The sequence below is a fragment of the Sinohyriopsis cumingii genome, chromosome 15 (assembly GCF_028554795.1).
Source record: "Sinohyriopsis cumingii isolate HCF-2022 chromosome 15, ASM2855479v2, whole genome shotgun sequence".
NCBI classification, from domain to species: domain Eukaryota; kingdom Metazoa; phylum Mollusca; class Bivalvia; order Unionida; family Unionidae; genus Sinohyriopsis; species Sinohyriopsis cumingii.
Window position 1 is genome coordinate 87,743,863 of NC_142975.1, and position 26,921 is coordinate 87,770,783.

The 26,921-nt window shown below is 33.7% G+C and overlaps 1 protein-coding gene across 1 annotated transcript in view; it reads right to left on the bottom strand.

Annotated features, from left to right (window-relative positions):
• LOC149782255 (uncharacterized) overlaps window positions 1-8,499 on the bottom strand; it is a 31,828-nt gene extending 23,329 nt beyond the window's left edge. Inside the window, exons 1-6 of the mRNA XM_089935104.1 lie at window positions 8,403-8,499; window positions 6,825-6,873; window positions 4,862-5,025; window positions 4,002-4,172; window positions 3,353-3,546; window positions 2,956-3,029 (exon numbers count right to left, since the gene is read on the bottom strand). Of these exons, the coding sequence (XP_089791230.1) occupies window positions 2,956-3,029; window positions 3,353-3,546; window positions 4,002-4,172; window positions 4,862-5,025; window positions 6,825-6,873; window positions 8,403-8,499 (749 nt within the window). The remainder of the gene's footprint in view (window positions 1-2,955; window positions 3,030-3,352; window positions 3,547-4,001; window positions 4,173-4,861; window positions 5,026-6,824; window positions 6,874-8,402) is intronic.
• Window positions 8,500-26,921: the final 18,422 nt, after the last annotated feature.

The following is a 26,921-nucleotide window of genomic DNA, read 5'->3' on the forward strand; positions in this document are numbered from 1 at the left end:
AACACAATGGTTGTGGTCCACCAAGTACCATCATGCGATGTAACATATTGTGAAAATCAAGACAAGTCAGTGAAGTTATTCCTTTTTGTCTATAAAAGGCATGTGGGAGGAAGGATGGTTGCAATGTAGGCAGCAGTGATGCAGCTAAAAAAATCTAATAATGCATATTGAACAAGAAATAGTGAAAACATTGATTACATATTTCATACTTAACTTTTTGCAGAGAACTATACATTGATGCATACATGTGTAAGAGAAATGGCAAATTAATACTGTAAGTAATAATCGTGTTCTCATGAAATGATCTTACTGTATCCATAAAGGCAATTCTACCAAAATGTGTTCAAAGAATTATTTATAGAATGTTCTCTCCTAGGTTCCATTCAAAATCTGAATACTAAACATTTCTTGTCAATAAACCTGCATTAACTAATGGAACACTAAAAAGTACTAATGGAACACTAAAAAGTACTAATGGAACACTAAAAAGTGTAATTATTTTAATATTCATGATGTGTAAGATGGGACTGATTACTGACCAACAATAAACTGCCTAAAATGCACATTGAGTTTATAATAAGAAACTTGTGTTTAGTTGAAGAAAACAAAATCAAATAAAGCACACATATGACCTTGTACACCTCTCCCTCGATAACTCACAAACAGTGGGGTCCAAAAACATGGACTACACCATAAGCAAAGGTGTGAGTTACATGGAACTGCCAAAAATAACAAAAGCGAAACTATCCATGACAAAACCACAGTGAGGTGGGGAAACTAAGCTGTTTAATAGCTTTGAGAATAATTGTCAATAAAGTGATTTTTCTAAAGAAATTTTGATTATTCTGTATAATTAAATTTATTTTCAAGATGCCCAACATCTGAAAGATCATTAAATTTTTCCAACTGGTTTCAACAACCTTCAAATGTATGTGAAAACATTTGTGTGTAACTTCACTGAATTTAGTTGTTGATTAGTCTGGTTCCCTGCATATTATATGATAGTGGAGTTCAAAGTAGGGAGATTGTGTGTGTGTGTGTGTGTGTGTTGAGTTGGATGTTTTATGTAGTTTTAAAAATTATTAAGTCATATGGCTACGATGTCTACAGCGTGACAGTTTATAGTGATATCTAGCACTGAGGTATAATGCACCAGACATGTAGCATGATTGCTGACCCAGTCACATTCTTCTGACACCAGGCTGACTAGTCCTAATGCTAACCTTTTAATGCTGAGCATCTAACATGGCAGCTGTTAGTACCGTTTTTATAACTCTTTGGTATGAATCAACCCGAGTTCAAACCTGCAACCTCCCACAAGGCGGACACTCTAACCACTAGGTTACTGGAGCAGTCGCAAAGTAGGGAGATTACAAAGCAGGGAAGCAGACAAACTGTTACTACACCATGAAACAAAATTCTTATTTTTCAACAAACAGCGAGATTTATTTCATGCAGCAATTGTCTACGTCAACAGTAAATTTTTGTACTTTTGAGTTAGTAAAATATTGATGCCATGATTTCATTGCAAGTAATAGTGAAACTTCTCATCCTTAAGATATCAAAATGCCAATTCAGGTTTGTCTCCAATTCTGAAACCCCAAAATTATCCATATCTGTGAAACAAAGATCATTATTTCACGATGTAATCATTTCACTCGGTTGCCTTGCCTTGCTATCTTTGATCACATGAATGATTGAGTAGCTTAATTTAAGGTGGTCTAATAATATTAAGTACACAAAAATATTTATTTCGATTGATCCACTGAAATGAGTTCACCTAACATATGACTGGGGTTGTTAGATTTGCAAGCCTTTTAACTTTTTTTTATTCCACATCTTTTATTTGATACAAAAGATGCAATTAACATCATAATACAAAGGAAGTCACCTTTTAATTCAATGCAACAATACAACAAATACTTTTGCAAGTCAGATACGAAAACATGGTTGGCACTTAATTACGTTCTCAGACAAATGCTCATGGACATAGCTGTTACAGTAGACTGACGCATTTTATGTTTGAATATAAGAGGGCACATTACATTTACCATAATTAGATTTAATTATAGAACTGAAATACAAATTTCATCTCCTAAATAACTTATGCACTTGGTTTTATCTATTAAAGTATTGCCTCCAGTGGGCATAAGTGAAATTTTCATTGATTGAAATTTCGTTGAATATCGTTATTTATGGTATACTAATAATGCCGTTTGGAAAGAAAGTGTACATGGTCAGTGGACATGTTCAGAGTGATGGAACGAACATTCACAAACAGAAACCGTTAACATCATTAATTATTTAAAGAAAACATTTCACCAGATTAAGGAATCATTCTTATCTGCATTGGCAATAAAACTCTGCAATAAGTAAAAGAAACCAGTTTGGGGGAAATTTTTGAAAAGGCTATAAAATTTGAAGTCACACAATGACTGTGTTATAATTTTTAATTCACATCATAGCAGGTTTCCTTTACTACTACATAATGATCATATCCACCTTATTACAGGAACAGTGGGGGCCCCGCGTGGCCGAGTGGTCTAAAGCGCTCTCCGTTACAGATCACAGCCATCTCACCTCTGTCTGCGTAGGTTCGAGCCTCGGATTCGGCCAATGTAGGTATGTGAGAAGGCTTGCCAGTAGCTTCTCGAGGGTTGGTGGTTCTTCCCGGTGTTTTCACGGGTTCTTCCTCCATCATTAATACTGGCCGCCATGTATAGCCTATTGTGTGCTGAAAAATGGCATTAAGCCTGCAACAACAACAACAGGAACAGTGTTAGAGTTAAGGGGCAATGATGAAATGCTGCATAAACTTACTCTAGATAACATTTACTTACTCAGCCCTGAAAATTCCAAACAACCAGAAGCTATTGGAAACAGCTGAAAAAGAACATATATATATATATATATATATATATATTAACAAAACATTCAGAAACTTTTCTATGTTACCTATTAAATTCTGTCAATGATCCTATTCCGATCTCTTCCAAGCTAGAAGGTGTTATTGCCAGATTTTCATTCATCTATCAATATTTACCCTTTTGCAATATAACCTTGTAAAAGTGGCACTTTAATGACTGATTCTCAGTTTTTATATAAGAATCACAATGCAAATTCATCATTTAGTATTTATGCCATGAAAAAAGCATTCATCCCTTTAACATCTTTATCATAAAACGATATTTTTCCTCACTTTTTTACTATCAATGATTCATAAACTTGCTATTTTTCTTATCAAACCTAAAAGTAAAAGGAACCTTCTAAACAATCAGTTTTCTAACAAAAAAATCTTAGTAGTAAAATCTGAGAAACAAAAAATACCTAATGATCCATAATCCAGCAATACAAAAGATTTCTTGAAATTTTCAATAGCAATGTCAAAGGTGTTGTTGCAAGGGTTCAAATCAATCTTGGACAAAAATGACTTGGCTAGTTTCTCAACACGGAGGCAGCAATTAATGGCAGTACAGTATTTGGGGATGTAACAAGACATGCGATGATCCAGCTTTGGAAGATTGGACGTGTTCACAAAGGAACATTCTGAAAATATATAACAGTTATAATCAACATGCACAATCAATTTATCCATCTTTTTAACTATTCTGTTCTGAAGAGACTGGAAATGTAAGCGAATTAAAGCAAACAGTACCAACCCCCACAGTCCTTATTAATAATAATTTCTTTGCTCAAAACTTCTCAATGACTGTTCAAGAGACTGCAATTATTGTTTTAGGTCACAAAATGTCTGTTTTTCTTGAAATTAATATAAAAAGACTTGGTGCTGAATTGCATAACAAAGAACTTTTGTGTAAAATACAAAATATGTATAAAAAAATAGTTTTGACCAATAAATGTCAACATTTACAGCAACTTCAAATTTACATTTGCATTCTCAGGTTTCAACAAGATTAACCTCAAGTAATCCATGATCAATACGGAAATGTTGCAAACCAAAATCATCCTAACGTTCTCCATAGATTTCTGTCATCACTTACCATTTGTCCAGTATGGTTCTACTGCTGAATAAGGAGCCTGGTTTCTATCACATGGTGGGTTTAGCAGGATGTTTTGTGTCAGTCCAAGCATGTCAAGGAGCTCTTTGGCTGCTGCTGAGGATAAGGCATCACCCCATCCCATCTTATCCATGTACGAGGTCAGGGAGAACTCTGCAACACATGGTAACAGGCAACTGAAGCAAATATTACATTATGGGAAATTTGCAGACAAAATTTGTTCCAGTATCAAGAATATTAAACAGGGTCGAAGAAATTTCAAAACTAGACGGCCACTAAGTAGGCCAAAGGAAAGATAAAGGAAGCTCATCTTAAATTTTGTACCACAATGACAGAAAAGAGGGCACATAAATATGGACCTGTTATATTAAAAACTATGACTATAATTTCTTATCTGTCAGTAACAATCCTCTGTATTATTGTGTTGTAAGTATGCTTTAAAAAACCTGAATAATTTATGGTATCATATAGAAATCTGTTGGGCTACCCGACCTTGATATATGATAGCCTGAACCCAGCATTCTATAAGCCCCTTGGCACTGGGCACAAAATTTGACACTGTTCAAAATAGCAACATTTAATGTAGCACAACAGACTTCACTGTGTCAGTTGGTAAATTCTGCATATTACTTGTGGTTCAAATTATGGAAATTAAAACTTAATATTTATCTCAAGCATTCATACTGCTATATTAACAAAACTCTGAGTACAAAACATCAGTATTTTAAAAATCTGTTCAGTAACCTCCAATTTCATAAAATAAAAAAAACACAATCGTTCATTACTTCCTTAGCACTGCAATATAACAGAGAAAGAAAAATACAAGCAACATAACACAGTACCGCCTGGAACAAAGCTGACATTGGTGTTGCAGAGCGGCTGTGGTATCAGCGCATCCTTCATGAATGGGAGTGACAGCTGGCAAGGCTGGCCCTTTTCTAAACACACATTAAAGTCCAGATTCACTACAAACATCTTGGAATCATCCAACTTCCCAATGCTGTAGCTGTTGAGTAAAAGGAATTTAATTAGCAATCTATCTTAATGCAGCACATAATAAGAAAATGTTTCATATCTATCCTCGGTCCCAATTTGAATGACTCCTCACTTTTCTATCATAACAATTATTGTCTGTTACTGCGATTAGAAATATTTTCATTCATTTATTTTATTCTCCATAAAGCTTCACACAAGATGAGTTAAATATGACTGAATGTTCATGCCAGACTAAACTCTTAAAACACTAGTTATGCGATTTTATTAAGCATAGTAAAATATCTTTAAACCCAAAGGGTCATCATGACCCCTAATTCCTAGGAGTATCAATTTCCCCAAGGCAACCTAGAACTCAAAGCAGTGGTTACTGGATTTTCACTGAATTGCATCAAGTAATTCATACATGTTTGTGCATGCAGAAAAATTAAGTCTTTAGCAAGGCTCGGTTTACTATTTTACTTCTATTTCTCAACACGAGTTTACTGGATGCAGCTCAATAAAAGACAGAACAAGTTCTCTGCATCTGCTGATTGTTTTATTCAGATATAATGTGCATGATTCATCTACACGCTGGTTACATCAGTATTTTATATATTGGCATTCATGATTAGTTGTTTTTGTCTCATTAGCCAATCACTGATGACCTTCCAAAAACAAAATGAATCTCTTAGTAAGCAAGTGGAATACACTAAGCTCAAAAAACAATAATCTGACAAAGCCCATTCTTGCATGTAACCTAAACTCTTGTCATGAAACAGATACATTCCAAATTTGAAAACAAAATTATCTCAAATGGGTCAAAAGATATGAACTGTCATGAGGGTGACAGATGGTCACAATATTTTTTTAAAATGTCGATAACTCTTAAAATGCTAATCAGAGCTGATTATTCTACAAGACACAGTGTCTATTCACTGTGTAAAAGCAAACCCAGTTTGATTAAGATTTCTTTTACACTGTGACTAGACACTTTACCTCAAAATCAAGGATGTTAAATGTAAATACAATTACTAAATGGTAGATAACTCTAAAATCTGACAAAGCTGGATCTTGTATGGAATACAAACTTTTGTTTCATAATATGAACACAAACTAAGTTGAAGACATAAAGAGGAGAAATGTGATGACTGAAAATTTAAAACATGGGGAGATAACTCTAAAAGGACTAATCTGAAAAAGCACAAACCCTACCAAATTCCCGTCATGATATAAATGCATACCAAGTTTCATGAACATATCTCAAATGACACAATAAATATTAACATAAGATGAATGGATGGATGGATACAATTTGGATAAGTAGTGATTATCTAATGGATGGAGAGATGCTGAATGACAGACCATTCCATAAGATCTGCTGGTCTATAACCAGCAGATTTAATACAAAAGAGGGATATCTCTAAAACAGCTCAACAGACAGAGTCTATTGTTTAAAGGACATAGTATCTAAAAAAATCATACCAAGCTTCTTTAAGAAAGGATCAAGAGATTTAAAAACTTCTGATTTAAACTTAGACCAGTCTACATACAAGCCAATGAAAATAATCCTGAAAAAAATGCAATACACTCATGTATACTCACCTTAGGCTGCATTTGCTACTATTTTTTTCTTGTAAAATCACATGACCCCTAGAATTAGAAAATGACTTTTTCTCCAAGAAATGGGCCACCTTAACTCATCAAATGAAATCTTTGTGTTGAACACTATAACCCTTTGACTGCTACTTAATTTTTTTTAAAGATGTTACTCCAAAAGTCTCATATTCTACTACAATAAGCAAGAAAAATTTCCAAATTTTCACACTGTACCTGAAATATATCATATTTCCTGAATCCAGATACAAAGTTTCCTTCTGTCCTGTAAAAAATATTAAAAACTGTCACATATAAATAATTTCTTTTGTTGCAATTGTTTCAATTTGAAAGGGATAAATGAGTAAAGGACACTAAGAAAACAAAATAATCAATAAATTAAACTTATGATATTTTAAAGCTGAAGTGTAATAGTCAAAATTTTAAGAAAATAAAAGAGTACAATGAATAGTACATTATATGACCACCCCATCTTTGATATACCTCTGTGATGGCACTAGAAAATTATGGTTGATTCTGGAGATAGCTGACAAGGCACTAATAGATCATGGTTGATTCTGGAGATAGCTGACAAGGCACTAATAAATCATGGTTGATTCTGGAGATAGCTGACAAGGCATTAATAGATCATGGTTGATTCTGGAGATAGCTGACAAGGCACTAATAAATCATGGTTGATTCTGGAGATAGCTGACAAGGCACTAATAGATCATGGTTGATTCTGGAGATAGCTGACAAGGCACTAATAAATCATGGTTGATTCTGGAGATAGCTGACAAGGCACTAATAGATCATGGTTGATTCTGGAGATAACTGACCAGCAATGGCAAAGTTCAAGGTGTGCAGGTTTGATTTAAATTACAGAAACCATTGTTTTTTAACCGATATACTATGACCTTTGATCTTTAGATCCCAAAGTCAAAAGGTTTCTTTCTTATCCTATGTGCAAGTCATCCACCGAGTCAGGTCAAGGAGCTAACACCATAATAAAATTGCTTTGCAAAAACCCAATTTTTAATTGAAGACCAATGACTCTGACCTTTCACATTTGACATCAAAATCAAAATCCTCTTTAAAATTTGTATATTAAGTGCAAGTTCTACAAACTTTCATCAAAATACAAAGCCACGAACTAAAGTTATATGGGGAAAAACAATTTTCGTTCTTTCACTCACAGTGACCTTGGTCTTTGACCTTTTGACCTAAAAGTTAATATGCTCCTTCCTGAGACAAAGTGAAAGTGATCTTTGACATGCTGACTCAAAATATAAGGTTCTGCCCTAATTCATGTACATGCAATCCACAAAGTTTAATCTAGGTCTGTGATGGACAACCAAAGCTTCTTTCTATCACAGTTACTTTGACCCTGGGCCTTTGACACCAAAACTTATCCAGGATTTGTGATGAATAAGTTACTGTGCAGAAACAAAAGAGGTAACAGAAAGATGCATGTATATTCATATGCATGTATATACAGACAGATGGACACACAATAGAATCACATTTTCACTGATAACTACTTTCATTTGTAAGAAAAGAAAAAAAAGGATGGAACAAAATTTTATTTATGTATTAACTCCTATGTTAATTTAATGGCACTAAGATGATTCTCCAAATTTTGTTAACATTCCATTATTGACAAGTTATCAATTTGAGATCAGTAATTTTTTGTTTATCTTTAATATGACATTGACACAAATGATGACCCAAATATTCAAACAACAATTAAATAAACAGCTACCTAGGACTCAATGTTCTATGAGAAAACATAAAAATTACAACACATTTTCTTACCCCAGTTGTAAGAAAAGATTTTCTGCAATCCTGTTAACTTTTCAATCCCATAAGAGATTTCAAAGTTGCAAAAGTCCAAGTTCAGGTAAGTATGCATGCTCAACCTCAGAGCATTCACCGTGACACAGCAATCGATAGAGGTGCATGTTTCAGACACTGAACAGACAACACCAGATGGAAGTGTGGGAAGGGTAAATTTCTTGTAGAAGCATTCTATTAAAATAAAGAAAGAAAGCATAATAATAATTATTTCATAGCAGTGATGTATTCCTACAATATCAAGCCTCTATCAAATCTCTCCAGGTATGTTTGTAGGTCCAACTGCAAAGTAAAATATTCTGTGTCAAGACTGTATACCTACCTAGACCTGTACTGTCTCACATTTTCCACTGTACTCACTAAAGTTATAATGCACACCTGGGCCCATATTGTCTCAAGCTAAAATAAACACCTGGCTATGTACTGTCTCAGTTTCTGATATATACCTAACCTGTATTATCACACATCTGGCCCTCCACCAACTCATACTCTAGTATACACCTGGTCCTGTATTGTCTTTAGCTTTAATACACACCTGGTTCTGTATTGTCTCAAGCTCAACTTAGTACTTACCATCTCAAACTCAAATACACACATGGCCCATACTGTATCAAGCTCTAATACACACCTGACCCTGTATTTTCTCAAGATCTCATAAATACCTGGTCTTGCATTGTCTTAAACTCTAATAAACATCTAACCCTGTACTGTTACACACTTTAATACACACCTGGGCCTGTACTGTCTCAAACTATGATACACACATGGCCATGTATTGCCTCAAACTCTAATATACACCTGACCATATACTGTCTCAAACTCTAACATACACCTGACCCTGGTTTGTCTCCAATTCTAAAATATGCCTATCCCTGTATTGTTTAAGTTCTAATTCACACCTAGCTCTGTATTGTCTCAAATCTCAATATACACTTTGACCTGTAACATCTCAAACTCTAATACACATCTAGCCCTGTACTATCTCAAACACTCACACACATCTGGCCCTATACTGTCTCAAGATCCAATACACATCCAACCCAACAATTGTCAAAAGTTTTGCATTGTCTCAAGTTCTAATACAAACATGGCTATGGCTTGTCAAAAGCTTCAATACACTATATCTCAAGCTCTAACACACACTGTACAATGGTCAATATCTAATACACACATGTACTATCTTAAACTCTAACATACATCTAGCCCTGTACTAATGTAAACTCTAATACACATATGGTACTGTATTGTCTCCTGTTCTATGCTATATGTGGCCCTGTATTGTCTCAAGTTCTAATATATGCCCTGTACTGTTTCAAGCTCCATTACACACCCATTAGCCATGTATCATCTGAAATTCTAACACATGCTCTGTACTGTCTCAAGGTTTTATGCACACCTTGCCCTGTACGCTCTCAAACAGTTATACACACTTAGCCCTGTGCTATCTCAAACTCTAATACACACCTTGCCTTCTAATACACACCCATCCCTATACTGTAACAAAGTTCTATTACATGCCCTATTCTGTTTCAAGCTTCAATCCACATCTAGCCATGTACTATCACAAATACTAATACACACCAAGCCCTTTGATGTTACAAGTTCTGTTATACACCTGGCCTGTATTCTCAATCTGGGTCGTTCTTTGTTGAAGGGAGGGGTGTGCAAAACTCCAAGTTTAAGATCAACATTCCAAATACTTTGATATCTTATGATTTACTTCAAACAAATGTCAGATCACAGAACCTAATACATTTTTTAAGCTGGTTACTCTACAAATCATGCTATTTATCTTAAACACCAATGTATTCAAAGCACAATCATGTCCTATATACCTATAATGTGACGAAAGTGTATAAAAACACGCATAATTGATCAATAATCAAACTTCATAGCAAACAGATCATAAATATCTTTTAAGATTGTAAATAAAACTCAGCACCTATAACAGTCAAGCCACAACTGAAGATAGACATAAATTAGGGATGGATAATTCTTCAGAATATACCATTTTTCCATCCATTGACTGCTCCTTGGTAATTCAGGTCCTTTGCAGAACATGGAGGCTTTAGGAGGTATGTATCAATTCCAAGCTGCTCCAACAAAAACTTAACTGCAGCATCCGTCATAGTATCCAATGCATGGTTCTTCATCCAGGATGTCAGGGAGAAATCTGAAAATCATTTAATAAAAGTTCCTTTACTTTAATGGGCATTTTAGTGTAGTGTTTTCAAATCAATGCAAATTCGCTAATCATATTTTAGCATCTCTTTGAAGGTATAATTCCAGTAAACATTTACACCACTCAGAAGAACAAACAGAATCAACAAAAGTTCAAGTACAGTTTGCATTGTACAGTGAAACCTGATTATTTAGGGCAAGTCAAAGGAGCAAAAACTATTACTCTTGTATAAATAATGCATAAAATGAAATTTAAAAAGGGGTTTATATATGACTGTTGTCATTGATAGGTATATATCCCTTGTATGATGGTGTCTATTAAGACAGGTGTCACTTTCGTTTGACTACTAACTCATATGGATTTGTCTCCCTTGCACCAAGAAAGTTGCCCATTTTGAGGTAAACATGTAATTGAACTTCCAGTTCATGTCTGGTATGTGGTAATGTTATAAGTATTGTTTTTGTTTTTTTAACATTTCATGTTGCTGATTTAAATGAAAAGCCATTTCATATTAAATAATTAACAAATTCACAAATTAAAGTAACCTTAAAACTTAAAATTTTGAACAAAAAGACTGATACAGTCACTTCATTTATTGTACATTAAAGTAGGCCGATTTCATAAACAATCTACTGCTAAACATTGCAACAGAATCAAAATAAAAGATCCAGCAAACATAGTTTCTCAACCAGGGTTTCTTCTGGTAATAAAGAGAATACTGAGTGATTTGCAATTTATATTTTTTTTTAATCATGATGACTGGTACACAGACAACAGTGAATTAATCAAGTTAATATGAGGTTTCACTATTGTCAGTGAATGAGATACTAATCTAAGAATTCCCAGCTATGTACAGGGGAATTCCACTATACCTCCATCATGTCATAGCAAGACGAAAGAAAATTCATTATTTATGGTGTATGTCAACCTGCAATTTTGAGCAATGTCTGGGAATAAAGCACACTGAAGACACACAAAGCACCAACAGACCTGACATTTCTTACCAGGTTTATATAACTTGGCAGCTGACAGTTTCATTGGGCAGGTTGCATGTCTATCTGGTTTTTTTTATTTTTTTACAGTACTTTTAACACATTATTAGCTATAGCATGCCAAGGAAATGCAAGATAAGTGCCTTTCTGAAGGACACAATGACATGGCAGACCTGGCTAGCCTGGATAGATGTTGAACCCATCACCACAGGATTACAAATCCAATGCTCTGCCAACTAAACTACCACTGCTAACTTCATTAGGCAGGCTTATGTAGTATTGCAAGAACACAATCTATGTAAACTATCTCCCAAACTACATATAATGTGGATTTTACCTATTAACTATATCTGGATAAGAAGACATTCTAACACTTTCTAAAGATAATGGCATAATTAATAAGCACAGATGCATACTTGAAGTCATTAAAAAAGAGTTTGTTAATATAATTCCATTTACCAAGTTTTATAGAAACCTGGATGATAAATATTGTCTCCACATCTAAAGAGAGCAGTAACAAGCTGTGCCAACAGGTGTAAGGTATCTCATTAATACCCAAAGATCCCACTTAAAATAGAACCCGTCAATGACAATGATAGTAAAAGTTTATTTGCCAAAGTGGAGGAAAATCTAACAGAACTTCAGCCTCTAGAATGGTAACAAATTACACTAATCTAACACAAGATTATCTCAATAATATGCAGAAACATGGTTCATAATCACACTTGTCTCACATCTTAAGAATATTTTATTATTTAATAAATTTGACTGAAATCTTTCTGAAACAGAGCTGCTAGAGAGTATCAAGCTCAGCCAACCAGATACAAGTCACATTGAAGTCCTCTCATAATCATACTCAACCATGATCTTGATGACAAGGGCCTATTTACCAAGTTTGATCAAAAATACAATCTCTAGAGTGGAAGAAAAACCCTCAGCCAATCAGTTGCAAGATTACCAAATAAAAATGTCATTATCTTGATGCTAATAGCAAGAGCATTGTGAACAGCACATTGCACCAAGTTTAGTAGTCCTGTACATTGATAACTGAAACTTTTGTGCAGAAACTATTTTGTTCAATCAGCCACAGTGACACTGACTTTTCACCATTGACTCAAAAACAGATAGACTTTTCCTTACCCTAAGTGCAAGCCATTCAGAATGTTTGGTCTGCTCTGTGGTGTAGAACTAATGTGTGCATAAACCACTTTTCTTCTTGCAGTCAAGTGCAAACAATCCAAAAAGTTTAAACCACAGAAGATGGACAATTTAAGTTATTAAACAATGTGTCCTCTTACAGTCACAGTGAACTTGGCTTTTCACCTTTTGACACCAAAACTTATGTTTCTTCCTCATCTCAAGTGCAAGACATCTAGAAAGTTTCATAAAAGCAGACAGTAGAAAACCATTTTTCTTCTTTGAGGTAGTGACCATAACCTTTTATTTGTTGAGACTGAAATCAAAAATGGTCCTTACCCAAAGTGTAAGCCATCCACAAAGTTTGGTAACTCTTGCTGATGGACACCTGGATCTTTTGTGCAGATACAAGACTGATAACACACAGCTAATCAGACAAAAAACACCAAAACTAAATACACTTCAACTTAATGGTAGGCATGTACAAATCTTCAAACATCATGATGATGTTAATCTATTGCCAACTTTTATTAAAACTGGGTTACAAATGGTCTCCCAAGTGACAAGAAGCTCAGCCAGTCATAAGTAAGATGACCCCATTAATATTTGAAAATCTTGCTCATAATGAAACATTACTTATCTTGACAATATGTGGCACCAATAATAAATGTGATAAAAAATATTACAAACAGTGTCACTTTAGTGTTGACAAGCTCAGCCAATTTGACACAAAATCACCTCATTAATATGCATGGATCTTGCTCACAACTGTACTCATCCAAAACCTTAAATGATTTATGCTCAGTGACCAAGTTTTATCAAAAACTGGATAAAAAATAGTAACCACAATGGTAACAAGATCAATACTGGATCAGACATATTGTACAGTGGTGACAAGATCAGCTGAACAGATGTAAGAGCACCTCATTACCACGCATAGATTCACTCATTATTGTACTCATTACCATGCATATTCACTCATTATTGTACTCATTACCATGCATAGTCACTCATTATTGTACTCATTACCAAGCATAGATTCACTCATTACTGTACTCATTACCATGTATAGATTCACTCATTATTGTACTCATTACCATGCACAGATTCACTCATTATTGTACTCATTACCATGCATAGATTCACTCATTAGTGTAATCATTATGATGCATAGAGTCACTCATTATTGTAATCATTACCATGCTTAGAATCACTCATTATTATACTCATTATCATGCAAAGAGTCACTCATTACTGTACTCAATACCATGCATAGTCACTCATTATTGTACTCATTACCATGCAGATTCACTCATTATTGTACTCATTACCAAGCATATATTCACTCATTATTGTACTCATTACCATGCATAGATTCACTCATTATTGTACTCATTACCATGCATAGATTCACTCATTACTGTACTCATTACCATGCATAGATTTGCTCATTAGTGTAATCATTACCATGCTTAGAGTGACTCATTATTGTACTCATTATCATGCAAAGAGTCACTCATTACTGTACTCATTACCATGCATAGAGTCACTCATTATTGTACTCATTACCATGCACAGAGTCATTCATTATTGTACTCATTACCATGCATAGATTGACTCATTATTGTAATCATTACCATGCATAGATTCACTCATTACTGTACTCATTACCATGCATAGATTGACTCATTATTGTACTCATTCAAGATTTTAATGATTTAAGTCCATATTCTAAGTTTGACTCAAATCAGATCAGAAATATTGACTCTTGAGTGGAAACAAGCAATCCCTGATGGACTGACAATGTGCAATGGATTATGTATGCTACATGACACAGAATGCATTGTGGATGCAAGGTTATACCATTAGCCAGGTAGGCTACATGACACATAATGCATTGTGGGTGCAAGGTTATACCATATGCCAGGTAGGCTACAAATCAGGAGTCAAGACATGATAGTGTTATAGCTGAATATGTAATATGTGAAGTGACTTAAGACAAATTTCACCTGTATTCTCAGCACATGCTGGTTTAAAAATTAAATTCTGAATCATGCTGAAGTCCAGATATTTGTACCTTCTGACACTCTCCTCAGAGTAAAACATATAGAAGTCAATGTATTTGTACCTTCTAACACTCTCCTCAGAGTAAAATATGTAGAAGTCCATGTATTTGTACCTTCTAACACTCTCCTCAGAGTAAAACAAGGATCATGTAGAAGTCCATGTATTTGTACCTTCTAACATGCTCCTCAGAGTAAAACAAGAATCATGTTAAAGTCCATGTATTTGTACCTTCTGACACTCTCCTCAGAGTACAACATGTAGAAATCCATGTTCCTCCGAGTAAAACAAGAATCATGTTAAAGTCCAGATATTCCAACCTTCTCACATTATCTTCAGAGTACTTTTTATTTAATAATACCTTTAAATGACATTCAATAGATAGTAATCAAAGTACTATATCAAAATAGGGTTTTGAGTCAAGGTTTTGAGATAAGAATTTTATATAATACAGTACCTGCATATAACAGTAAACTGTAAAAGTGTAAATTACTCTTGTTGATAATGAATTTGGGATTCTGAGTCTACAGTCAATAGTTTAACAAAACAGGACCAGAAGAAAAAAGTAAGCAATACAAGTTTCACTTATTCTTATAGACACGGGGTGGGGTGGGGGTAGTTTACATTCTAAATGTTAACAAAGAAGCAGCGTCTAATGTCAGTTACTTTTGTAGATATTGAGTAGATGGTTTTGAGTTTGTGTCAAAAATTTCAAAAACATACATGAACAAAAAAAGCAAATTGTCACTTACTCTTGTAGATACTAAGGGAGGCTGAAAGGTCACAAATCAGCTGCGGGACTTCAGTTCCTTTCATCACAGTTAACTGGATCATACAATTGCCGTTAGCCTCAAAACACGCCAGTATGTCGAGGTCTATCAAAAACCTTTTTTCAGCTTCAAGTTTTCTTATGGAGAATCTGAGAGAGCAAAAAAATCAGTGTAAGACATAAAAATTAATATTATCAGTCTTGTATTTGAGGGTTTGAATATAAGCCTGGAGGTTGCTAATGTCACCAATTCATTTTTATAATTCATTTTTATAATAAAACAATACTGATATTTGCAACAGTAAAATCATTTTTCATCTAAAATCAACTAATAAATGTTATATATCCCCATTGCAAAATATTTTAAAAATGTCACATAGATGTAAAAAAGATGAATTGTTCACCTCTCTAAATGACAAAGAACATGCAATTTCAATGGAATCAAAGTTCTCAGCCGACTAACATACATGCAAAACAACTGCCAGCTGAGCAGGTCGTTAATTTTAACATTAGCATTTGTGTTGGAGAAACTTCATCTGCAATCCTCCATTAAATCAGTAATAAATATTGCCTTAATTAATGCTTTAATTAAACTGAATTTATACATGTGTGCCATAGTATTGGTACCACATGCCATCAAAATACACTTGAGTCTGTAATATCAATCACAAATCCAACCATATATTTTGGTCACAGTATGCTTAGCTTCAGAATACTTGATGTATTGCAGCATAAAAACATTAGAAGAGAGACTAAGATTTTCAGCTAAAATGTATCTGGAACAAATGATGGCTGTTACAGTTTCCATTGTGAAAGAAAATACTGACAAAGCAACTCAAGCAGAACTAAAAAAAACAGTTAAATGAATGTACTGAGCTGGAAAGGTAAAGTCAGCAACTGATTTAAAACAAACATTAATCTGAGGTAATTAGTTATGTACATTCAAGCCAAGAGCATGAACACTAAGTCTAATAACCTCCCCATGGAAAAAATAGGTTTTCCCAAGACAATAAGCAAGAAATAAGACTTAAAAAGTACACTTACTCAAAAGTTAGGAAATCTAAAATGGTAAACCTTTCCTTCTTTCCTGCAGAAATAAAAATAACATTATAGATTATTACATAACATTTAAACATCCACACACACCAAATCTGAAGGAAAACATAAATAGTCAATTTCTCCGGAAACCTTTATATGTCCATTAAAACAAATTACTATTCATTTAGACTGGAACTGTAGACAAAATAATTCTTGCTGTGCTTTGTTTCTATAAGAACCAGGAAAAGATTAAAAAATTATGTATTTCTATTATCTTTTGAATTCCTGGTCAAAAAGATGTGCGTGTGTGTATATATATATATATATATATATATATATATATATATATATATATATATATATATCAATGGCTAACATACTAAAATGATATGGGAGAATGAAAAATGATGGACCAATTAAGTGGCAAGAACTTGCTGACAATACAATAACATAAGCCGACTGTGGAGACTATATTGATGCAGTTCATTGTTTATGATATTTCATTTGCAGACTTGTTACATTATTTATACACTGTTTTTGAGAAATTTTTTAAAGACTTCATTTATTATTTCCTCACCCCAATCATTGTACAGCAGAAGAGGAATTTCAAAGTTGATTTTCTCAATGCTTCCGGACATTTTGTAGCTACACATGTCAATATTATAGGCCACATGGAAAGACAGGCCAAGCTTCTCAATGAAGATACAGCAATCCAGAGCTGTACAGGATTCTGGAATGTGGCAGTTGATAGGCAGGTTTGCCGGAATGGGGGGCAGGTCAATAAAGCCCAGCTGACATTCTGCAATTATAATAATATTAATGAGCAAATTTCCGAAATTTACATCCTCTAATTTTTGTCTGAATTGGAGAATTGTATTTTTCTAAAGGAAGGCAGTAAGTGGTTATCTATTAATCAATGAAATGAATATTTGTAAGGGAATATGCTAGGTATCTAACAGCCCTGTAGAGTTAAAATCCCTGTGTTATAAATTGTCTCTGCTATAACATATCTTCCCATTTTTCTTGATTTTGCGTGATATCAGTAGTAATGCTTCATATATATTTGAACATACTTGCAATAGGCCTTAGACTTTACAATCCCTCTATAAATCTGCCTAAAAAAGCCAAATATATTTGCAATAGGCCTTAGACTTTACAATCCCTCTATAAATCTGCCTAAAAAAGCCAAACATACTTGCAATAGGCCTTAGACTTTACAATCCCTCTATAAATCTGCCTAAAAAAGCCAAATATATTTGCAATAGGCCTTAGACTTTAAAATCCCTCTATAAATCTGCCTAAAAAAGCCAAACATACAGCCTTAGACTTTACAATCCCTATATAAATCTGCCTAAAAAAGCCAAACATACTTGCAATAGGCCTTAGACTTTACAATCCCTATATAAATCTGCCTAAAAAAGCCAAATATATTTGCAATAGGCCTTAGACTTTACAATCCCTCTATAAATCTGCCTAAAAAAACCAAACATACTTGCAATAGGCCTTACACTTTACAATCCCTCTATAAATCTGCCTAAAAAAGCCAAACATACTTGCAATAGACCTTTGACTTTACAATCCCTCTATAAATCTGCCTAAAAAAGCCAAATATATTTGCAATAGGCTTTAGACTTTACAATCCCTCTATAAATCTGCCTAAAAAAGCCAAACATACTTGCAATAGGCCTTAGACTTTACAATCCCTCTATAAATCTGCCTAAAAAAGCCAAACATACTTGCAATAGGCCTTACACTTTACAATCCCTCTATAAATCTGCCTAAAAAGCCAAACATACTTGCAATCGGCCTTTGACTTTACAATCCCTCTATAAATCTGCCTAAAAAGCCAAACATACTTGCAATCGGCCTTTGACTTTACAATCCCTCTATAAATCTGCCTAAAAAAGCCAAATATATTTGCAATAGGCCTTAGACTTTACAATCCCTCTATAAATCTGCCTAAAAAAGCCAAACATACTTGCAATAGGCCTTAGACTTTACAATCCCTCTATAAATCTGCCTAAAAAAGCCAAACATACTTGCAATAGACCTTTGACTTTACAATCCCTCTATAAATCTGCCTAAAAAAGCCAAACATACTTGCAATAGACCTTAGACTTTACAATCTCTCTATAAATCTGCCTAAAAAAGCCAAACATACTTGCAATAGGCCTTAGACTTTACAATCCCTCTATAAATCTGCCTAAAAAAGCCAAACATACTTGCAATAGGCCTTACACTTTACAATCCCTCTATAAATCTGCCTAAAAAGCCAAACATACTTGCAATCGGCCTTTGACTTTACAATCCCTCTATAAATCTGCCTAAAAAAGCCAAATATATTTGCAATAGGCCTTAGACTTTACAATCCCTCTATAAATCTGCCTAAAAAAGCCAAACATACTTGCAATAGGCCTTAGACTTTACAATCCCTCTATAAATCTGCCTAAAAAAGCCAAATATATTTGCAATAGGCCTTAGACTTTAAAATCCCTCTATAAATCTGCCTAAAAAAGCCAAACATACAGCCTTAGACTTTACAATCCCTATATAAATCTGCCTAAAAAAGCCAAACATACTTGCAATAGGCCTTTGACTTTAAAATCCCTCTATAAATCTGCCTAAAAAAGCCAAACATACTTGCAATAGGCCTTAGACTTTACAATCCCTCTATAAATCTGCCTAAAAAAGCCAAATATATTTGCAATAGGCCTTAGACTTTAAAATCCCTCTATAAATCTGCCTAAAAAAGCCAAACATACAGCCTTAGACTTTACAATCCCTATATAAATCTGCCTAAAAAAGCCAAACATACTTGCAATAGGCCTTTGACTTTAAAATCCCTCTATAAATCTGCCTAAAAAAGCCAAACATACTTGCAATAGGCCTTAGACTTTACAATCCCTCTATAAATCTGACTAAAAAAAGCCAAACATACTTGCAATAGGCCTTTGACTTTACAATTCCTCTATAAATCTGCCTAAAAAAGCCAAACATACAGCCTTAGACTTTACAATCCCTCTATAAATCTGCCTAAAAAAGCCAAACATATTTGCAATAGGCCTTAGACTTTACAATCCCTATATAAATCTGCCTAAAAAAGCCAAATATACAGTCTTAGCCTTTACAATCCCTATATAAATCTGCCTTAAAAAGCCAAACATACTTGCAATAGGTCTTAGACTTTACAATCCCTCTATAAATCTGCCTTAAAAAGCCAAACATACTTGCAATAGGCCTTAGACTTTACAATCCCTCTATAAATTTGCCTAAAAAAAGCCAAACGTACTTGCAATAGGCCTTAGACTACAATCCCTCTATAAATCCGCCTAAAAAAGCCAAACTGTATTCACTGGACCAATTACAACACAGAGATTTTCTTAACTACAATGAATTAAACACAGTTAATCATAAAAGTTTAATAAATGGCCATACATAGTAGTTTTTTCATTGACTGACCAAAGCTTCAAATGGGGCAGGTTGCCATTTGTAATGTTGCTGCAACCAATCAAATTTAATGAAGCCAATTTGTGTGGGAATGCTTGATTAACAGGTCACTTTGTCCTCATGGTATCAGTAAAATATTAATATCTTTCACAAATAGAATGATGAGTTATTTACTTGACCATAGTCACTAAACATTTCATGACAGTTTAAAAAAGACAAGTGATTGCAATGTTGGAAAATACATATGATCTAAGCTGTGTTATTTTAATTAACTGAGGAGATGTGTTTGTACAGCATTAAGTGTAATTAGAACAAAAACTCAGTACCTTCTCATCCAAAATAAAATAAATGAATTTATATCACTTCTATCTGATGCAGATTAACTGTTTTAAGATGTTTTTTCCCCCAGTTAGCTGCCTGTAGTGAAATTGTCATGACTGAAAAATACCAACAGTTCCACACACATGCCACCCATATTTCTGTGTGAAAAAACAGTACCCCTTTATTGCTTGCAATAAATATGGGTACAGAAGCCACAACCTTCAGTTAGTGCTAAAAAAAAGTTGTTAATTTATGCCTCTGTAGTAATAAAAAATATACTTAGGCAGGCAGAATGGAAAATTTATGGTTTTTTTTATAGTCAACATTACAAGCAGTCATAACTCCATAAAGGTTGTTGAAGACTGCTGACAATCAAATCAAGTAAGACCTCATCAATATCAAGTTATATATCAAATTTGGTTGAAGTCTAATGATAATTAAGGAAGTCATTGTACAGAAATAAAAGTGTGTGGGTCCTAAAATCAGAGCAATAACTGCCAAACAGTGATGCAATGATGGCAATCAAACTCTACTTAGGTCACTGACAGCTTCTGTTTGGTCTGAAATGTCAATAAGCTGACAGTGCTTGGGATACCCTGGTCACAATCAGAGTAGAAATTATAAACTGATGAATGAAATGACTAAGTTTTGTTCATTTTTCATATCCATTTTGCTTTGCAGTTTTAAAATAAGTAGGGGGGTACAAACATATGAGAGGTTGTGTGAATACTATAGTATAGCACAACTAATAATCATAATATTTAACAGAAAAGTTTCCTCAAAGAAAGGGCAATTTTAGACTGAATTTATCCAATCAAAATAACCAGTGTATCCTACTAAACTAATCAACAAATTCAACATCTTTTGTGTCCAACCTACCATTGTTCCAGCCATTAACTGATGGAGAGTAGGGGTACCTGGTGTGGTCACACTGGGGTTTCAGTAGGTACTTTGTTATTCCCAACTGATCAAGGAGGAGCTGTGTAGCCGCAGAGGTCAGTTGGCTAGTCAGTTGGTCAGTTTTGTTAGCCACCATCTCTGAAACCCAGTTACCCAGGGAGAAATCTGCAAAACAAGTGTGCAAATTACATTAAAAAAAAGCATTCTAGAGTACTTGTTACAAACTTGAAACTATCCATTTTCAATGATGACATTTTAAAGAATGAATTAATTTTTCCAAAAGTTATGGAATTAAAAAGACAGATGCAGTCTCCAAATCTATGCTTAATTCGAATGAAACTGAAACTATTGTAAAAATGTCACATTCACTGAGTGCTAAATAAGCCATCTATAACACAGGCCTATAACTTCAACTCATGATGGTTTTCAACCTTTGGATAATGCATCAAGATTTCAGTAGAATTTGAGGATTTCAGACTGATATATTATTTCGATTAAAACAATGTACTCAAATAAGATCTAAACAAAGCACAAATTCAGCTGGTACCAGACAAACAGTTTGGAGAAAGCAGGTATAAGGATAATAGGAGTCGGAATAACTGAGAATCTACTGTTTTTCTTGCATGCCATGCAGATTATTCTAATGAAGGCAACAATAATTACCACTATTGGTGTTGTCATTATGATGTACCAATGAAATGGCTTCCTTGATGCATACAAAGGAAACAGAATACAACAATAAAGAAACATTTTCAACTTCATGTAAACTTGCACCTTTATGTCCTTCATTTATTTGATTCCCAGTATTATCTAAGTTAACTTAGAGTTCCCCAGACTTCAAATAAGCAAGAGTATATATATATATATATATATATATATGTATATATATATATATATATATATATATATATATGCATCTTAAAGAAGAAAGTAAACATTTCCTATTACAGTATAAAAAAACAATAAATGCAAATAATTAAAATCTTGTCTTGTAATGAAAAACGTTTAACCCAAAATTTATCTGTGCCAATAAAATCCCAAACAAGATTTTTCAAGCAACCTAATCTCGTTAGGCTGATCTGGTTAAAAATGCATCATTTAAAAAACATTTGAAATGGGTTGATTTAAATTTTGACAAAAGACCTTCAAAATTATATACTGTTGTATACACAAGGTCTGAATTTTCTGTAAAATCAACTTGTCTTCTTGTAATTCATTAAACCAGTCCCCAACCCTGTATTGATACAGGGGCTCATGTCGTTTTTTAATAAATAATACAAGGGATGAAAATTTCTCACTTCAGCTCTGAGATTAAACAATTTGGAATACAAATCTGGTTTAAAACAAAAAAGCTGTCTGTTTTCTAATCTGGGTTTCCTTAGAATATTCCCACCCCATTTTTCATATTTGGACATTTAGGTTGGGGTGTGGGGGTCATTGTAATGCATATAAAAATTTGGAATTTGCCGCCACCATGCATTGTGACATATGGTAGTCGCTTACCAGTGGGCCTGGCAAATTTAAACTTATGTTATATCGACTCATACCTGCATGAAATCAATAGGAGAATCATTTATTTTCTCAGAAGTGGCAAGTATTATAAACATTGTGTCTTTAATCTACTGAAAGACTAGACAAAACTATGGCACAGATTAAACTTGACCCTGTACTTGCCATTTGCATTACTAGTCACATGACTTTACAAATTTCTAACAGCGACATCGGAAGCCCAATAGTCAAAAGATATCAACAACAAACTCCTTTTTAATGTTGTTGTACAGAAATTCAATTATATTAACTGATTTATCAACCAGACAGCACATGTCAACGTGGTAGTCATGTGATACAAAAAACTCCAGAAGTTGTTATTGGAATATATAAATATGAAGAATTTTGTGTTCTTTTGCTTTTGTATTTTTATTACAACCAGCTTACAACTTTCATTTTATTTTTTTTCTTCTCTAGAACATTTGAAAATGTGGGTCTTTAGATCATGCGACTAGCAATGCAAATTGCGAGTACCAGGTAATATTTCATCGACACCATAGTTTTATCCTGTCTTTCAGCAGATTAAAGACATAGTAATTTTAATACAATTTCTGAGAAAATGTAATTTTCATATCGATTTCATATATGTATCACTCAATCTAACAATGTTCAAGTTTGCTTGGCCATCTGGTAGATTGGTTTTCATACCTTCTACATAACAAAAGATACGGAGATTGAGCTGAGTTTGAACATAAAAGTCGACTAGATGAATCTAATCCACTGCACATTTGGATTGACTCAAATGATCCTTACTGCACCCTCCAAATATTCTGGTTAGAACTCGATAAATTTAACTCACAATCAGTTTAGTTATAACTCGATTACATAATTGTTTGGGTGTCAAGTGGTGGTGGAAAATTCCTGGGTTTTTCCCAACTTTTGTCAATATTTGTGAAATTAATGGACTTTTCATGGTCGGAAAAAAATTACTATTTCTCCTGACTTTTTCCCGATTTCCTGGTAGCATGGGAACCCTGCACACAGGTACTGCATAATATCCAGAACTGCATTGCAACAACATGCATTATAACAAGGGAGAGCTGTGATCTGCATTCAAGCTAGTCTATTTTATGAAGGCACTGCACCCTGTTCTCCATGGGTGGTACTCTTCCCTCTCTAGAGAGAGCCCACCCTCCAAGTAGGCTGCTCTATCCTAAATCCACAGATTTAATATACTCCATATGGAAATATTCTATGTGTGCAACAATCTGACATCAGTTACACTTCTTTTTTCACCTGCAGAACAAATATCTTAAATGCACCAATATAGTTAATAAAAATGTCCCCTCTTGTACTGAATTTTCCCTTTAGAAAAGATTCTCAACACACTTAAAATGCATGCAACCAGCACCCTGACCTAACAAATGTTATAAGGACAAAACTGGTCTTTGAATATAAACTATTGGAAATGCTGATGATACGGTCAACAAATATATCGAGTTAATCATATCTAGAACCTTTAGAAAATATCTAAATAACTGTGCATGAATTTATTGCTAGGATTTATTCTCTTCAATAAAACTTACTTTTAAAACTCTCATATGCACGGGCATTACATGCAGGTATTTCCTCGCCTTGCAGTAAGGGTAGCCCATCCTCACTCGGTATGCACATTGGTTTTTTGTCTCCATCAGGGATGCAAATCAATAGTTTCAAGTCAACAATAAATCCAAGATTATTTGCCATCTTGTTGACTGTAAATCTATTACAGAAAGAAAATGTCTTCTTAAGCTGTGGTTCTTAGAAAATTATTTCCAATTTGAGTATGTACGTATTAAGATTTGATGGCACATTAGCACAGTAATGACTATGTGGTGCTTATTAAAGGTAACTTCACAAAAACTGTAAATATATATAAGCCCACAAAAACTTATGGAAAATGAACCTTTCCAAAATAATTATAAGCATCATGTACTACAAGATAAAAAGTAAACAATATCAAAAGATGAAAAATACTTAACATTCACACTTATGAAGCACTACAGATAAAACATAATGCAAGATTCAATGGCATATATATAAAATAGAAGACAAAGTTTCTAAAAACATAAAATGTTTCAAGTGTTTGGTAAAACTTTGTTATGTAAACTGCATTTCCTCAAAAAGTACAAAATTTTCTCTAGTCATACAAAGTCTTCAATTTTATCCCCTCTTTCATTCATATTTTTGCAGACCCAAAATGTCACCAAGGAGAACAAATGGTGTTGATCAAGGTTGATCTGAGTGCTAGGAAGGAGATAAAAGTGTAAGGGTTTTGTGTTTGATGGACACAGAGCCCAAGATCAATCTGACTAATAGGCATTTTGTTGTTATGATGACAGATTCTCCTCCAGCAGCTTTATCATTATTTCTTACAAAATTGTGTAAAGCAATTTGGTAGATTAACTAACATTTTTTTTTATAAAAAAAGGGCTCCTGTAGGCAGACAGTTATTGAAGCATGTAGTTGAAATAGCAAATACATTTCATCAATATTTGCCTTTAAACCTCATTAATTCGGCTGTATTATGGCCATATTTATGGACAAATTGGAAGTAAGAGATTTCTCCACAGTTACCTTGGCATGGTATTGTGGGTGGGGGGTGTCATTCTTACCAAATTCATACTTAATAAAGAGCTAGATAGCATTGTCTGATACTTTCCAAAGTTTAGCAGATTCTTTCATTTTTTCTTTATTCAGTATGAAGCCTGAATTTCTAAGAGGTTACCTGCTCTTTCAGTGTGCTGGATCTAACCCATTTCTTGCTTATAGTGAAAGTTTCTTTAATCTGTGTCACATTCTTACTAAAAGTACAATGCCTGTGAGCTATCGTACCAGGTGAAACACAGTGTAATGGTGGGAACAGGCTGAATTTTGGTCATTATTCACATTAGAACCTAATTAATGACTTGAAAAGTGGTATCTATTTCAAAATATACATACACTGTACCTTTTCTCAATGTTTACATTCATTACATGATCTCTGATACCTCTTTTCAAGTAAATATTTTTGAACTCAACAGTCTGGCACTCACTGTATGTTAAATTTAAAACTTAAGTATCTCATGAACACACATGAAGTAAACTGAACACCACTTACTTGATCTGGATAGCACCATCTGCCAGCGACAGTATGTGTTCCTCGCCTTACAATGAAATTAAAAAGAAATAAAAGTTTTATAAATCTTAAGAGAAATTAACTGTTTTAGAAAAATTATTTTTATGTAACTAAGGGTCCAGGTAATTTAAAATCACTAAAATAATGTTTAAATTTTTGCACTACTCTTAGTTGATCCAGAAGTAAGGGTCATTACATCAATAATATGGAAAAAAGGACATTGTCACAAATTGTGTATCAAAATAACTAAATAAATAGTTTAAAAATTCATCAAACTTGTACATGTTCAGGATCAAGACTCCTCTCCTCAAGTAGGCAAAGAAATCAGCATATTGGTTAGTCAACTATTTCAAAATGACTGAGTACTATGACAAAATCAAAAGTTACTGGTATTATTGAAGTTGTATTAGCTGAGAAGTACTTGTCTTATTCATTATTGAATAAAATACACCTAGGTAAAAAGTGATGCAATAACAATGACTTCTTAATATAATCACACAATATTTTTGAGCTGCACAGTGAACACTGATTTTACAAAAATGTACTACCTTGCTTTTTATTACATTTGCAGAAATGCCCCAAAATGAAACACTTGGAAGTATATTAGTATATATACAATAGTCCATCACAATAAAACACATTAAGTACAGACCAACCTTTCTCATAACATGGGTATGATCATGAATCCCATTAAAATGATTAAATATTTATATGACATCTGTCACTTGGCTAATAACAATTAACTTTATGGTACAGTTTCATATCATCTGATACACTATTTTTTTAGATAGCATCACTTATAACACAGGTATATAATAATAATAATAATAATAATAATAATATTATTATTATTATTATTATTATTATTATTTCAGTAGGATAACCCAATTATAATATAAAATTCTTCCTGATGCCCTCAGGATTAACAAACTCTTGTGAATACCAAAAATATCTAACAAAGTATGTTCATACACAGATAATAAAC